Below are 13,407 nucleotides of genomic sequence, written 5' to 3'. Positions count from 1 at the left end.
CCGAACACCTGCCTACGGCCTCTCAGCACCGACAGCAGTCAACGGATGAGGAGAAAGGTCCAGAGCCGCGTATTGAACCTGCTAAAGCGGATGATGGCTCTCACAGTCTCTACCAGACCCGGTCCCATCTATCTACGCATGATGGCGGCCCCGTGCAGGACCAGTTCCATGAACAAGGTACATCTCCGACCCGCAGAATCGCGCTGTGTCTCATAACATCCGCTAACCTTTGATGCCATCTGTCTGTAGGTGACGAAATCTACAACAAGTTTTCCCACGCGCATAAAGTAGTCATGGTCGTCGTCTTGTCGGTCTGCTCTTTGCTTGCTCCAATCAGTCGGTTCCCCTGAGTGCAGATATCCTTCCCTTCTTGAAATATCGAAGACATGACTGGAAAATTTGCTGACGGTTTACGTTCTTCTCGACAAGGCAGCACCAGCATTTTAGCTGCCTCCACAGAGGTCGTTGAAACCTACAACACGACAGGAGCTGTCTTTGGTGTGTCAAACGCAATGTATATGCTATTCATGGGCGTCAGTGCCTTGATATATGGTCCGCTGGTGAGTCCGATAGTGCTTGAACCTTTTTTGAGCTGGTATTTCTTGGACAAGTGCTCACAAGTAGTACTTAGGGAACCACTTACGGCCGTCGGTACCCCTTGGTCGTCGCCTGCATAACTTTCACGGCATTTAGCGCAGGCAATGCGTTGGCACCAAACCTCGCCGCTTTCTTTGTCTTTCGTATCCTAACCGCTATCCAAGGCACGTGCTTTTTAATAGTAGGCGCTACAGTTTTGGGTGACATCTACCGGCCTGTCGAACGAGGGACCGCATATGGATGGTTCTTGAGTGGTACACTCATCGGCCCGGCTCTGGGACCCTTCTTTGGAGGAGTGATTGTGACATATGCGTCTTGGAGGTGAGTAGTGATGAACACAAGTCTCCCTCCTCACTTCGATGGGTGAAGACGCCACTAACTCCTATTCCAACAGAGGTATTTTCTGGCTTCAGACAGCGCTGGCAGGTGCTAGCGGTCTCGGGGTGTTCTTCTTCGTGCCAGAAACCATCCACAAGAAACGCAGCGATGAGCTGAAAGGTCTGTCCCGGAAAGAAAAAGCAAGGAAGATCTGGCACTGGGTGAACCCTTGGCATGTCGTTGTCCATTTTCGATACCCGAACATCTTGGTCGTTGGCCTGGCGGCCAGCAGTCTGGTCTGGAACATGTATTCGCTGCTCACTCCCATCCGAGCAGTCTTGAACCCTCGCTTCGGGCTTGAGTCGCCGCTGCAAAGCGGGCTCTTTTACATCGCTCCAGGTTTGTGCGAAATCACAAGCGCCGAGATCTTTGCTGACCCTCTGTGCCTTTCGTAGGAGCCGGATATCTCGTCGGAACCTTCGGCGGTGGCCGGTGGGCGGACCACGTGGTAAAGAAGTACATCAGGAAGCGTGGCAGTCGTGTACCCGAGGACCGCTTACGAAGTTGCGTCATCGCAATGGGCGTTGTGATTCCGGGGTGCATGCTCATCTACGGGTGGTCTATCCAGAAGCGTGTGGGCGGCATTCCCTTGCCGGTGATATGCATGTTTGTCCAGGTCAGTCGAGCGAGAGTCCCTAATACAAAACAACCGACTGACCTTTGTGCGTAGGGTGTCGCTCAATTGTTCTGCTTTCCCTCGCTGAACACTTATTGTCTGGACGTGATGCAGAAACGCAGCTCAGAGGTCATGGCTGGTAATTACGTGATTCGGTACAGCGTAAAACTCAACAGCATTTCTGGGAAGTTGCTAACGTTGCTCACAGCTACATATTCGCCGCTGCCGGATCAGCGACTTGTCTTCCAATCATCGAAAGGATCGGAATCGGTTGGTTTAGTACCATTTCCGCATTGTTCCTCGTCGTGATGGCCGTGGCGACCTGGATGACGGCACAGTACGGCAGCTCGTGGCGTGAGCGTATTGATAAGGACTCTTCTGAAGAAGAATGAGAGTAGTAGCAGCATATGGACACCGAGGATGAGCATGAGTACTGGATAATTTAGAGATAGAAGATACCCCGGAATGTAGATGGGCGTTGCATGGTTTGGGTAGAAGTACGTGATAGAAGTACGTTACACTAGAGTTCATCCATGGCACTGCTTGAGTCTCACCTTAAGTCTCAACGAACGAGACGACTAAGTGTCGAGTCTTGAACCAACCTCAACTCCATGCCGCCAGGTATCTCAACAGATCCGACCCTACTTGAGCATATTACTGGCAACAGGACACTTCGCAACCGGACTGCACCCACCAGTCAGCATCCTCTCCAGCAACAACACCAGCTTCAACAAACCTACCTTCCATCCGGTACACTCGGGTGCTTGTGCACCTTGTCCTTATGGTGCTCCAATGTCGCGTTCGTGACCGGACATACCGATCCCGCAGCATCCTGCGTCAATTGGGGGTGGCTCGGCGGCAGCTATCACCTTCATCAACAACACATCCTCCCAGGCTCTGTTATCAGACGTTTGTATCATACCATCGCACTGACCGGCCCAACGACGGGGCATACATCATCAACAATCTTATCCTCCGAGCTGGCGTTGGCTAAGGCGGGACATTTCGTGGCGTCGTTCTTCTTGCTGCCGTCGTTGGGAATGGTGGAGGAGGACGGGTGGTTGTGGATGGTCTTGTTGTGGTGCTCGACTTTCGCGTTGGTCACTGGGCTCGAGGAAGGTCAGTGACAGGCTGTCGTATCAAAGTAGTCTTTCACTCGTTATACTGACCATCTTGCTTCCAGGTCGTCGGCGTTAAAGGCAGGATGGTCTGGAGGCAGCACGGAAGTCGTGGTGCCGACGACGGGACATACTGCTGCTTCGGATGCCATGGTAACTACTGTCGATGATCAAATACTGGTAGAAGTGGTCAAAGAAACAAGCAAGGCTGTCGAGACGAGGTGCTGTATCGCCCAGGCAGCGCGTCCTGACCTCGACCTGCCCCTCTGTGCCCCGCCGGCTTACATCGCATGTGATATGATTGGTTGAAGAGCAACAAGTGAATAAACGTCGTCATATCAGAACCTAAGGCCTAAGTTCACGCCTTGTGGATGTCTCAATAGTCTCAATGAATCTTCATTGATATAGCAAAGCAGAACGCTGTACAGCAGCAATATAAAGTCAAGCATATACACATCAGCAGTCATCCCCCGCCCGCAGCAGCGGCCTCGCTCTTCTCATCCACGGGACTCTCTGCCCTCGGTGTTCTCGACGGTGCACTCCTCGTCCCAGACTCATCAGCGAACTGAATCTTCCGAGCCTGCCTCCCGCCATCCGTTGGTGTCGAGACACCCGAGCCCAGCGGACTCTGCGGCACCGACAGACCGCCTTGCCCTTCCTCCATGCGACCTTGAGCATTGCCCGCAGGAGGCTGCTCTTCGGGCGGCTGGGCGACATTATGGCCGAACGGCCTCGGGTTGGTAGGCATCGAGATCTCTGGGTGCGCGCTCTCATTCGCAGCCATTTCGGTAGACGGGCTTTCATCACTGCTGCCGCCCTTTTCGCCCTTGTCTTGTGCGACGTGGCTGTGTGTATCGCGAGGGCGCCGAATGTCCTCGACGATATGCCTGCCCGCTCGTACGAAGCTCTTCGGCAACCAGGAGATGGAAGCAGGATTCGATGTCACTGGTCCGCGTTCGCTTGTGGTATGTCGACGCCGGAAAGGCAGCAGGTTGAGGTCGTTGTCAGCCCTTCTTGGTCCTTCGGGACGAGGCTCTTCACTTGGACTAGCGGCCCCGCTCTGAGAAACGGAAACTCGCTCGGTCGAGATCGCCGTGCTGATGGTTCGTGGGATGTAGAAGTACAGCTTTCCGAGCGGTACCGATAACCCGTGGACTATGATTGAACAGATGATCAAGAACCAGACCACCACCTCGATGCACTCGGCGAGGTGGAGTGCATCTTCGCGCTCCGTTCCTTCGGCAATGATCTCGGCCAAGAATTCCCGGGAGATGTAGATGTAGTACATGGCTGACACGCCTATTGGCCCGAAAAAGCCAACGAAGCATGCGTGTCTGAGTTCTTGAATCTGGTGAATCAGACCAAAGTGGTGGTACATGAGCACCATTGGAAGTCTCCGGAACAGTAGCACCATGATGCCGAGCGGGACCAGGCGGTAGATCGGGATCACATCGTTCGCAACGAATTTATGCCAGGGGCAGACGGCCCCGTACCACAAGAATACGGAGACATTAAGAAGCATGTCGATGGTAGGCTGCAGCGAGTCGTCCTCGGTCTCCAGGCGGAACCAATCGTCCCAAGTAAAAACATTGCCTGCGATGAAGCATGCGAGGACATCGTCGGAACCGATCATACCGACTGTACCGACGATGAACAGCTGCATTCAAATTAGCGAGTCATCTCATCGGTGTACCGTGTGCAATACTCACCGCCAGCGTAATGGCAAAGACAAGAAATGACTCCCTGTCCACATAGTGCCGCTCCTCTGCCCAGTGTAGAAGTTCTTTAGCGATCCAGCCAACCACTGCTCCGTACACAACTGACAACAAGATCGTGTAGCCCCAGGTTTCACCAAACCAAAGACCTATGGCAGTTCGTGCGCCACCGTTCGAGCCGAGGCCGTGGTGGCGGGTGTGCCTGATCAGATAAAGGGCAAGGAACAGGAAAGGGTAGCCCAAGCCATCGTTGGCCCCTGACTCGGCAATGATGACCCTCTGCAAGGCTCGTGGAATATTCTTGTCCGCGAATTTGCCCTTGACTATGCTGTTGCTGAGAATCGGATCGGTGGGAGTCACGCAAGCTCCAATGGCCAGTGCGAAGAGGAAGCCTATGTTCGGCACCATTGCGAACACCATCAAGCTGGTGCTCATCCACATCAGGCACATCCCAGGCCCTAATAGTAAAGACAGTGTTTTCCTACAACCGTCAGTACGCGTCTCGGAAAAGGTATGGCGAAGAAGGCTGTGACTTACCATTCCTTCTTCAGATACTTGCTCGGCAGCTGCACGCCTGCGAGCACAAGTTGCACCCCGAGCACCAGCCTGGAAAAGTAGAGGGTGATGGTCTCAAGGTCATGCTCGTTCTCGTTCGCATATTGTAATGGCTTGAGAAAATTGGCCCCATGGGGCGAGAATGCCAAGCCAGTTATTGTGCTGATGAGCGCCTCGGACATATAAAACTTTTCTTTGAGCAGGTAGGAGACCAGCCTGCAGAGCGCAAGGGTTAGCATTGTCTTGGGTACCCTTCCAGCCATCATTGCTTACCCAAAAAGCGTGATGAAGCCCCCCAGAAACGCGGTGACAATATTGAAATTGTCTACCGCGAGGTTCGGCATCTTGCAGCAAGCCTTCTACCTCCTCTAGGCAGACTCTTGATAATTCTTGGCCTGCGTTCAAGGCCGAGATGGAACCTGGAAGTCTTGTCGAGATAGAGCTTGGATGCTGCAGGATTGCTTGAACGCTGTAAAGCTCGAAACAAGCCAGGAATGCAAGTGAAAGCACGCTATCGAACTCTTCTGCCGGTTCTTCTGGCTTTTGGTAGATCTGTACAAGTCCCCCGGCGGGATGCGGCTCGTGTTATTGAATCATTAGGGAATGCGACAGAGGCAGATTGATAATAGCAGAAACCTGCCAGAGTGGCAAAGCAGTCGGTACTTAGGTCACGGCTGCGTCGGCGTCCACGGGGAGGTACAGTCGAGCGCGTAGGCAGCGGTGGCGGAGAGGTGTAAGAAGAAAGGTTCCGGCGGCGAAAGATTGGGTTTCTCGGCTCGCATCTCTCTCGAAAAATGACGCGCGACCAAGAGGCTGGGCACCCTCGGCGGAGCGTTGGCATTTTTGCTTGCTCGAGAGCTTTTCTCGTTGCTTCTACATCAAATGTACCTCCAAATCCAGCAAACGACAATGGATGCGCAGACTTTCGACGTATATGCTACGATACAGTGAAGTTCCGTGTGACGACCGGGAACTCGACCAACCCTGAAGAGGACTCTTCGAGGTGCAGACAAGACGGGACACCCGCGCCCTTCCATCGCCCGCCCAGACAAGGCGCAGCGACGCTATCACAACTATCAGGATCCTAATAAGGCCCGGCATTGGCCCCGAGTACCGGGCGGGAGATTGGGCAATCCTTGGAGAGAGATGACTACCAACCTCACGTATCAGTCCTGATGTTTTGCTATACCAGATGTCCTCGATATTACGCAGAAAGTCAGCAATGTTTTCGTGTCTTGCAGGCTGTCATGGCTGTAGAAACAGAGCAAGCACACGGTCAAGTGAGTAGATCCCATTTTCTTGCCACAATGTTGGTGGTTCTACCCGCTTCCGGCCATGGATATGCTCTTCGTTGGTCCTTAGAAGAAAGCCTCCGCAGGAGCGTGAGATCATGCCTCTCGAAGACCACGTGCAGTTCGACGACCACGTGCAGGACGTTGAAGCAGACACACACATGCTCTCATCTTGGTGCTCTACTTCGTCTCTTCACTTCCCCACTTACTTCCTCCTTTCCTCCACCAACTCCACCAAGGCTTCCTTTTCTCCATCCTGCCCACTACTTAGCAACCTTCTACCTTCCATGGTGCACATCTGTACCCTGCAGAGCATCGCCATCTGAGGAGGACCGGACTCACAAGCAGCAACGAACGTGCAACAACACGTGGTTTCGAGCACGGTGCATCGATTGAGCTCCGGTATCGACATCGACCGCGGTCACGAATATACCCATTGGACTGTTCTTGACGTGCAGGCTTGCACCATACACCTGCGAGATTCGACCAATTAGCAAGACTGTGTCCTTCTCTTCCCGTGGCCCACCATCCCGAAAGCTGGTCCTCGTTGATCAGCAGCGGACGACCCGATAATCAGCCAAGGCGTGATCATTACGCTGTGCACAACAGAAACAGCCTGTTGGGCGCAAGTTGACGTGCACGTGCTGCTCTCACTACCTTGAGCACATTGCTATACCGCAGAACCTTCCGGTTTGGCCGACTCTACCCCGAACGTATCTACCGCAGGCGGCTTGCAATCATCGACTACACCTAAGAGCTGTCACGGTTCCAGTATGACCGATTATCAGCCCTGGCGACAGCGCCGTAAACGTCCTGGTTCATTGTTCGTGACCCCAGAGCCCGGTCCGAGCTCCTCTGGATCGGGACCAGGCAAACGGCCAAGGGTGGTCAAGGAGGAGGAAGGGCGCGTGGATTCACCTGCACTCCCTCTAACTCCCGCGACAACGGACATCTCAGCTCAAGTAGCAGCGGCTGGCAGATTTCTGATCTCCCTCAGCCAAGAGCAGCAAGATGCCGTTGACGCTATCTCTGGAGGAAGCAATGTCTTCCTCACCGGATCTGCAGGTTCTGGCAAGACTGTGGTACTAAACAGAGCCATTGCAATTCTTCGGGATTCCGGGAAGAGTGTAAGGGTAGCAGTACCCACTGGAAAAGCAGCTTCCGGAGCGAATGGGGTAACGCTACACAGCCTCTTCGGACTTACGCCCAAGGATATGGGAAAATCCATGGATTGCCTAGAAGGTATGGTACAGCGAGGCGACCACATCCGACAGCGGTTAGCCGATATCGACACCTTTGTGATCGACGAGATATCTATGGTCGAGAATCTGTTCTTTTCGCGCCTCTGTCGTCTGATGCAAGCAGCCAGAGACAACGACGGGCCTTTTGGCGGCGTGCAGGTAGTGGTCTGCGGCGATTTCTGTCAGCTACCTCCAGTGAAGCTGTTTAGCTACTGCTTTACATGTGGCGGAACGACAAAAGAAGATCGGGACCGAGACCGAAAAGTCAAGATCTGGAGGTGCACCAAACACCAAACTTGTCGCACGCAGGATGAGCCGGATCAGTGGGCTTTCTGCTCCAAAGCGTGGGCTGACTGCAATTTCCACTAGCAGGAAACCAACGTCAGAGCGAGCAAAACTTTGTGGAAATTCTCAAAACACTGGCTCGATTCCAAAATTTGAGTACATCACAACTTCGGCTGCTGAGCGACCATCCTTGCGACGTCGAAGGGGCCACGTACCTCTTCGCATGGAACCGGGAGGTGGATGCGATGAATGACAGAGAGTTCGCAAAGCTACAGTCCGAACCGGTAGAGTATCGATGCCTGGATCATTTCCACTGGAACGGAACCGACGATAAGTTTCGAGGTTACAAAACCTGGTCATAAAGTGGGCAGACACTACAGGCTCTCGAAAGCCACCAATATCGGCCTATATTGCAGCTCAAAATTGGTCAACCCGTGGTCCTCACCTTGAATCTGGATGTTGAAGGCGGACTTGTGAACGGCAGCCAAGGGATCGTCGTTGGCTTCAAAGGTTACAATGAAGCGACCATCCCAAGGCCGGGTCCTCGTGTGGATCCCAAGGATCTCGAAGCCGGGACCCTACACGAAGACCAAGGGCACCCCCAGAAAGGCTCTTCAAGGTTCCGTGGTGGAGGAGAATATGCCTATAGGCAGAGCCAGCTGAAGGCCTTCTTTGCTGCCGATGAATTCGCGCAAGTCTTTCCTGAAGTTCGTTTCACCAACGGCAAGACCATCACCATTCTACCCGACTGCTGCGTAATCCAGTTGGGCGAGGAATGGCCATACTCTTTGCTGAGCCGGACCCAGATCCCGCTTGTAGCGGCTTGGGCTATGACCGTACACAAGGCCCAGGGGATGACCCTTGACAAAGTGAAAATAGACCTGAGCAACATGAAGGACCCAGGGCAAGCTTACGTCGCCTTGTCGCGGGTGAGAACGCTCGGCGGGTTGAAGATCATAGGAGGCTTGAAGGGGTTGAACACCTCGTGTGCGAATCCAATAGTCTCGGATTTCATGGCCTCGACGGAGTGGTTCATTGGGTAGTCGATTCGCGACGAAAGAGCGGACATCTGTCTGGTGCTGTTGGCATGCTGAGAGACACGGCCTCCCTGCCGGGAAGGAACCTTTTTACCTTGTGGCGGACATTTCTGACTTGTGATTTCTGCGATCGGAGAGATGAACATATCCAAAACTGCGGTACTTCTCAAAGGATTCGATGATGGCTGAGCGTTCGATATCGGAGAGCAGACGGGATGCTGAGGTCTCAAGCTCGGCATCAGGCTCTCTACTGCGGAGACCACGACTCTCCTCTCGGTTGCTTGATTTTGTTCACATGTTTGTTTGCGGCTATCTACACAATAATGTCATGATCATCAAAACACCCGGACATCACCAGCTCTCTCTTCTCTTCCGAAGTCGGCTCACCCCTCACTTACAACCAACACCACCACTCCAGTGCAACTACTTCCAACGACGAAACAACGTAGCCATGAGCGAATCATTCCAACGACCAATTCGGTCACTCGAGGGCCGCGTTGCCATCGTCTCAGGCGCAGGCGCAGCGGGAGATGGTATTGGCAATGGACGAGCGTGCGCTATATTGTTGGCCGAAGCTGGTTGTTCTGTCGTCTGCACTGACATGAAACTTGAGCTTGCGCAACGGACAGTCGAGTTTATTGAGAAGGATGGGAAAGGGAAGGGTTTTGCTGTGAAAGCTAATGCTACCGTTGCGGACGATTGCCAGGCGGCCGTGCAGACTGCTGTTAAGGAATATGGGCGGTTGGATATACGTACGTCAATCAGACTGGAGGCAAGAGGAAGAGCGACTAACGAAGCAATTAGTTGTCAACGTAGTCGGCATTGGCGGCGCCACAGGTACAGCAACCGACGTCGATATGAGCGACTGGACCAAGTCGATGGAAGTCAACGTGTCCAGGTACCACTTCACCAAACAACGTCCACATTCAAGTTACTGACGACCACCTTAGCATGGTCCTTATGGCCAAATACGCCATCCCAGCAATGGAGAAAAACCAAGGACAATGGCGCGGCTCCATCGTCAACATCGCCAGCGTTGCAGGCCTTCGTGGCGGCAACCCTCATCTCTTCTACCCAACATCCAAAGGCGCCATAGTGGTTCGTTCAGCGCCATATCTCAGTCCACTCGCTTGCTAATCTCCTTCTTCGCAGAACATGACCAGAGCAATGGCCGTACACCATGCGCCCATCGGCATCAGGGTGAACTGTGTCTGCCCGGTATCAAACCCCCTTGGACAAAGACCTACCATGTCTGCGATATTCGCTGACCCCTTCGCTCTCACTGTTCGCAGGGAATGGTCTATACGCCGATGATGTACGCGCCTGGCATGACCGATGAAGCACGAGAGGCGAGAAAAGGCAGGAGCATGCTCAAGACCGAAGGCACAGGTTGGGATGTCGCGGCTGCTGTCAGGTTCTTGGCTGGAGATGAGGCACGATGGATGGTAAGTTGAGATGGTGCATGTTGTCAATTGAGTCGTTGCTGATGAACTGCAGACGGCGGTGATACTCCCTGTAGACGCCGGCGCAACTGCTGAGGTGGGAAGTATGCTGCCGAAAGAGGCGATGACGAACCCGGGTGGGAGGACAGATGTGCCTTCTTCATCGTAACGGGCATTGTTAGGTGTACAGTTGGTATAACATCGGTACGACTTCTGTATATCTGGCTGGTTGTAATAGATACACAGTCAATGCAGAGAAACGCCATCAACACCTATGTACATACCCGTGCCTGCTCCACAGCCTCTCCATACCACTCTATGCACTGGCCGCTTGCATCTCACCCGGGCCATAGTTGACCTGTGGGTTTGGCATGCCAGGCGCAAGGAAATTGGTCTGAGGGTTCTTCGCCGCCTTGGCTGCGCTGGCCCTCGCCATGGTAGGACTCGACCGTGAAATCGCGTCTGTAAAGAAGAAGTTCTCAATCACCTTCCTGAAAGGCTCGCCCGTCGCCTTAGCGCCCTTGTTCTGGTCAATGAGCTGCACCTTGCTCAGTGCAGGCAGACCAGCGGGTTCGATCAGGTCGTATCGTCGCAGAGCCGGGCTGACCTCTTCCATGCGGTCGCGGAGGGCTTCCAGGTCATCGTAGGGCAGTGGCACACCAAGAGCTTCTGATGCCGCACGAATGATCTTCCAGTCATCACGAGCGGCGCCGTAGACAGAGGTAGCTGGCCGAGACATCTGCACACGACCTTCGGTGTTGATCCAGGTGCCACTCTTCTCGGTGTATGCCGCTGCCGGAAGAACGACGTCAGCAAGACCCGCACCCTTGTCACCATGATGACCCTGATAGATCACGAAAGCGTCCTTGGGGATCTCTGCAGCATCGATCTCGTCTGCTCCGAGCAGCCAGACGACCTTTGGCGTAGTCTTGGCAGTCTCCGGGCCCGGTACTGCGAATCCGACCTCGTAAGCTCCGTTGCGAGAGGCAGCACGTTGGAGGACGTTGTAGCCTTGCCAGTCGGGTGTCTGGAAGTTGGCCTTGTTCTTCTCAACGAAGCTGCCGACAGTCTCGTATATGGATTTGGCGTCTTGGTGCTCTACAGCGCCGGACCCAACGATGATCATCGGCCGCTCGGCAGCAGCGAGCCTCTTGCCAAAGTCGCCGCTGAGCGCGCTCTTGAGGTCGTTGGCGTTGGTGCCAAGCTTCTCGTACTCGAATGTCGACTCGAAGTCCTCACCAACAAGCCCGACCTCGAGGTCTGATCGCAGCCACTGTTTCCGTATCCGTGCATTGAGCACCGCGGCTTCGTGGCGTGGGTTGGTACCGACGAGCAGAATCAAGTCTGCCTCTTCAACACCGGTAATCTTCGAATTGAAGTTGTAGTTTGACCGCACGTCAAGACCGTGCGCAAGTGGCGCTGAGCCTTGCGGGAAGTCGAGTGCAAGATTCTCCGAGCCAAGTCTGTTCGCAAGGTCCTTCGCGGCCACTAGAACTTCGGTCTCGACGAGCTGACCAGCGATGAACTTGAATTCATCACCCTTCGGTTGCAGCTCCTTGTACTTCTCGCTGATCTCAACCAGCACCTGCTCCCAAGTTGCGGGCTGGAACTCGTCGTTTCGCCGGATGAGGGGCGTGGTAAGTCGTTGTGTGCTCAGACCATCGCATGCGAAGCGGCTCTTGTCGTCGATCCACTCTTCGTTGATATCATCGTTCAGCCGTGGCAGTATCCTCATCACCTGCAGTCCTCTTGCGTCCGCCCTGATGTTGCTGCCCAAACCATTCATGACATCGATGGTTTCGGTGTGGTAGAGTTCCCACGGCCTGGCGCGGAAGGCGTACGGCTTCGATGTGAGTGCACCAACGGGGCAGAGATCGATGACATTGCCAGAGAGTTCGGTGTCGAGAGCGGTTTCGAGGTATGTGCCGATTTCCAGAGCGTTGCCGCGACCTGTGCTTCCGAGCTCAGGCGCGCCAGCAACATCATTAGCGAAACGAATACATCGTGTGCAGTGAATGCAGCGGTTCATCGAGGTCTGTCGTAGCTCGTTAGCCCGTGTGCCTCCGTGTGTTCCAGCATTGTTGTCCTACCTTCACCAAAGGCCCAATGTTCTTGTCTTCAACCGCGCGCTTGCCCGTGATCTCGTGGAACCGTCCTCTGTCGCCACCATATCGCATGCTCTGGTCTTGAAGATCACACTCGCCACCCTGGTCGCAGATTGGGCAGTCCAAGGGATGGTTTGCCAGGAGGAACTCCATCACACCTTCTCTTGCCTTGTGCGTGAGCGGGCTATCCGTCTTGACGTTCATTCCTGGCTGCACCGGCCACGCGCACGACGCCACAGGCTTAGGCGCCTTCTCGACCTCGACCAGACACATTCTGCAGTTGCCGGCGATCATGAGTTTCTCGTGGTAGCAGTATCGGGGGATCGTGACGCCTGCTTTCTCGCATGCTTGGATGAGTGCTGAGCCGGCTGTCCACGTGTGTTAGTCTTCCGAACCGCCTCGCCGTCTGTGTTATGTGAGACGTACCCTCTATCGACACCTTCTTGCCATCGACTGTAAGCTCCACCTCGGCCTGCCGTCTTCTGCTGGTGGAGAAGGCATTGGTCTGCTGCGGCTTCACAGCATTGGCCTGAGCAAGCCGACGAGTCGACCGCAACAGCTGTCGGCGCATCATCTTGTCTCAACCGCCGAATACCAAAGTCAAGGGAAGAGGAGAGAATGAAGAGCGTACATGCAAGGTGGGTGGTGGCAATCGTTGATGTCGTCTAGGAGCCTCTCTCGGGTCGGCGGTGGAATAAGCTAGTTCCGATTCGTCCGTGCGACGTCCCCCATAAAGCTCTTCTCTCGACCGACTTCGTGTCTTGGTTCTGCACTCATCTCGACCTGTTATTGTGGTGTCGCTCGCAGGCTTTCATGCCACTATATATGCGAGTGATACTCTACTATGTGTCGTAGAGCACGCAAGCGGGCGCTGTAGCTGGATACGTGGAGGCTTCGGCCCGTGAACTCGACTCCTTACCAACGGTGCTACATACTTCTATGCGCGATTTCGCCGGGGTTAAGGGCTCATGCAAGATCTGGCAGTGATCGAGTCTTCGATGTCAGGCGAACAGGGATTGGCCTTCG

The 13,407-nt window shown here is 54.3% G+C and overlaps 5 protein-coding genes across 5 annotated transcripts; 2 read left to right on the top strand and 3 right to left on the bottom strand.

Moving 5' to 3' along the window:
• Positions 1-512: 512 nt before the first annotated feature.
• LTR77_002888 (uncharacterized protein) lies at positions 513-1,983 on the top strand (the record flags this gene model as incomplete). The annotated part of the gene is made up of 6 exons (XM_064800147.1): positions 513-560; positions 632-918; positions 992-1,314; positions 1,371-1,591; positions 1,646-1,746; positions 1,800-1,983. The coding sequence occupies 6 exons, from the start codon at positions 513-515 to the stop codon at positions 1,981-1,983; spliced, it is 1,164 nt and encodes a 387-aa protein (XP_064661486.1).
• A 524-nt stretch (positions 1,984-2,507) lies between these two features.
• LTR77_002887 (uncharacterized protein) lies at positions 2,508-2,861 on the bottom strand (the record flags this gene model as incomplete). The annotated part of the gene is made up of 2 exons (XM_064800146.1): positions 2,508-2,700; positions 2,761-2,861. 2 exons carry the CDS (start codon positions 2,859-2,861, stop codon positions 2,508-2,510), a joined length of 294 nt encoding a protein of 97 aa, XP_064661485.1.
• Positions 2,862-3,172: 311 nt separating this feature from the next.
• LTR77_002886 (uncharacterized protein) lies at positions 3,173-5,323 on the bottom strand (the record flags this gene model as incomplete). The annotated part of the gene is made up of 4 exons (XM_064800145.1): positions 3,173-4,366; positions 4,419-4,905; positions 4,962-5,195; positions 5,253-5,323. The coding sequence occupies 4 exons, from the start codon at positions 5,321-5,323 to the stop codon at positions 3,173-3,175; spliced, it is 1,986 nt and encodes a 661-aa protein (XP_064661484.1).
• A 3,962-nt stretch (positions 5,324-9,285) lies between these two features.
• LTR77_002885 (uncharacterized protein) lies at positions 9,286-10,445 on the top strand (the record flags this gene model as incomplete). Its single annotated transcript, XM_064800144.1, has 5 exons — positions 9,286-9,586; positions 9,639-9,732; positions 9,785-9,932; positions 10,127-10,279; positions 10,332-10,445. The coding sequence occupies 5 exons, from the start codon at positions 9,286-9,288 to the stop codon at positions 10,443-10,445; spliced, it is 810 nt and encodes a 269-aa protein (XP_064661483.1).
• A 147-nt stretch (positions 10,446-10,592) lies between these two features.
• NdufS1 (ndufs1 NADH-ubiquinone oxidoreductase subunit) lies at positions 10,593-12,955 on the bottom strand (the record flags this gene model as incomplete). The annotated part of the gene is made up of 3 exons (XM_064800143.1): positions 10,593-12,311; positions 12,367-12,749; positions 12,808-12,955. The coding sequence occupies 3 exons, from the start codon at positions 12,953-12,955 to the stop codon at positions 10,593-10,595; spliced, it is 2,250 nt and encodes a 749-aa protein (XP_064661482.1).
• Between the last annotated feature and the right edge of the window lie 452 nt (positions 12,956-13,407).

Source organism: Saxophila tyrrhenica, assembly GCF_035928015.1.
Source record: "Saxophila tyrrhenica strain CCFEE 5935 chromosome Unknown scaffold_4, whole genome shotgun sequence".
In the NCBI taxonomy this organism is placed as follows: domain Eukaryota; kingdom Fungi; phylum Ascomycota; class Dothideomycetes; order Mycosphaerellales; family Extremaceae; genus Saxophila; species Saxophila tyrrhenica.
This window is presented reverse-complemented; position numbering and strand designations above follow the sequence as displayed.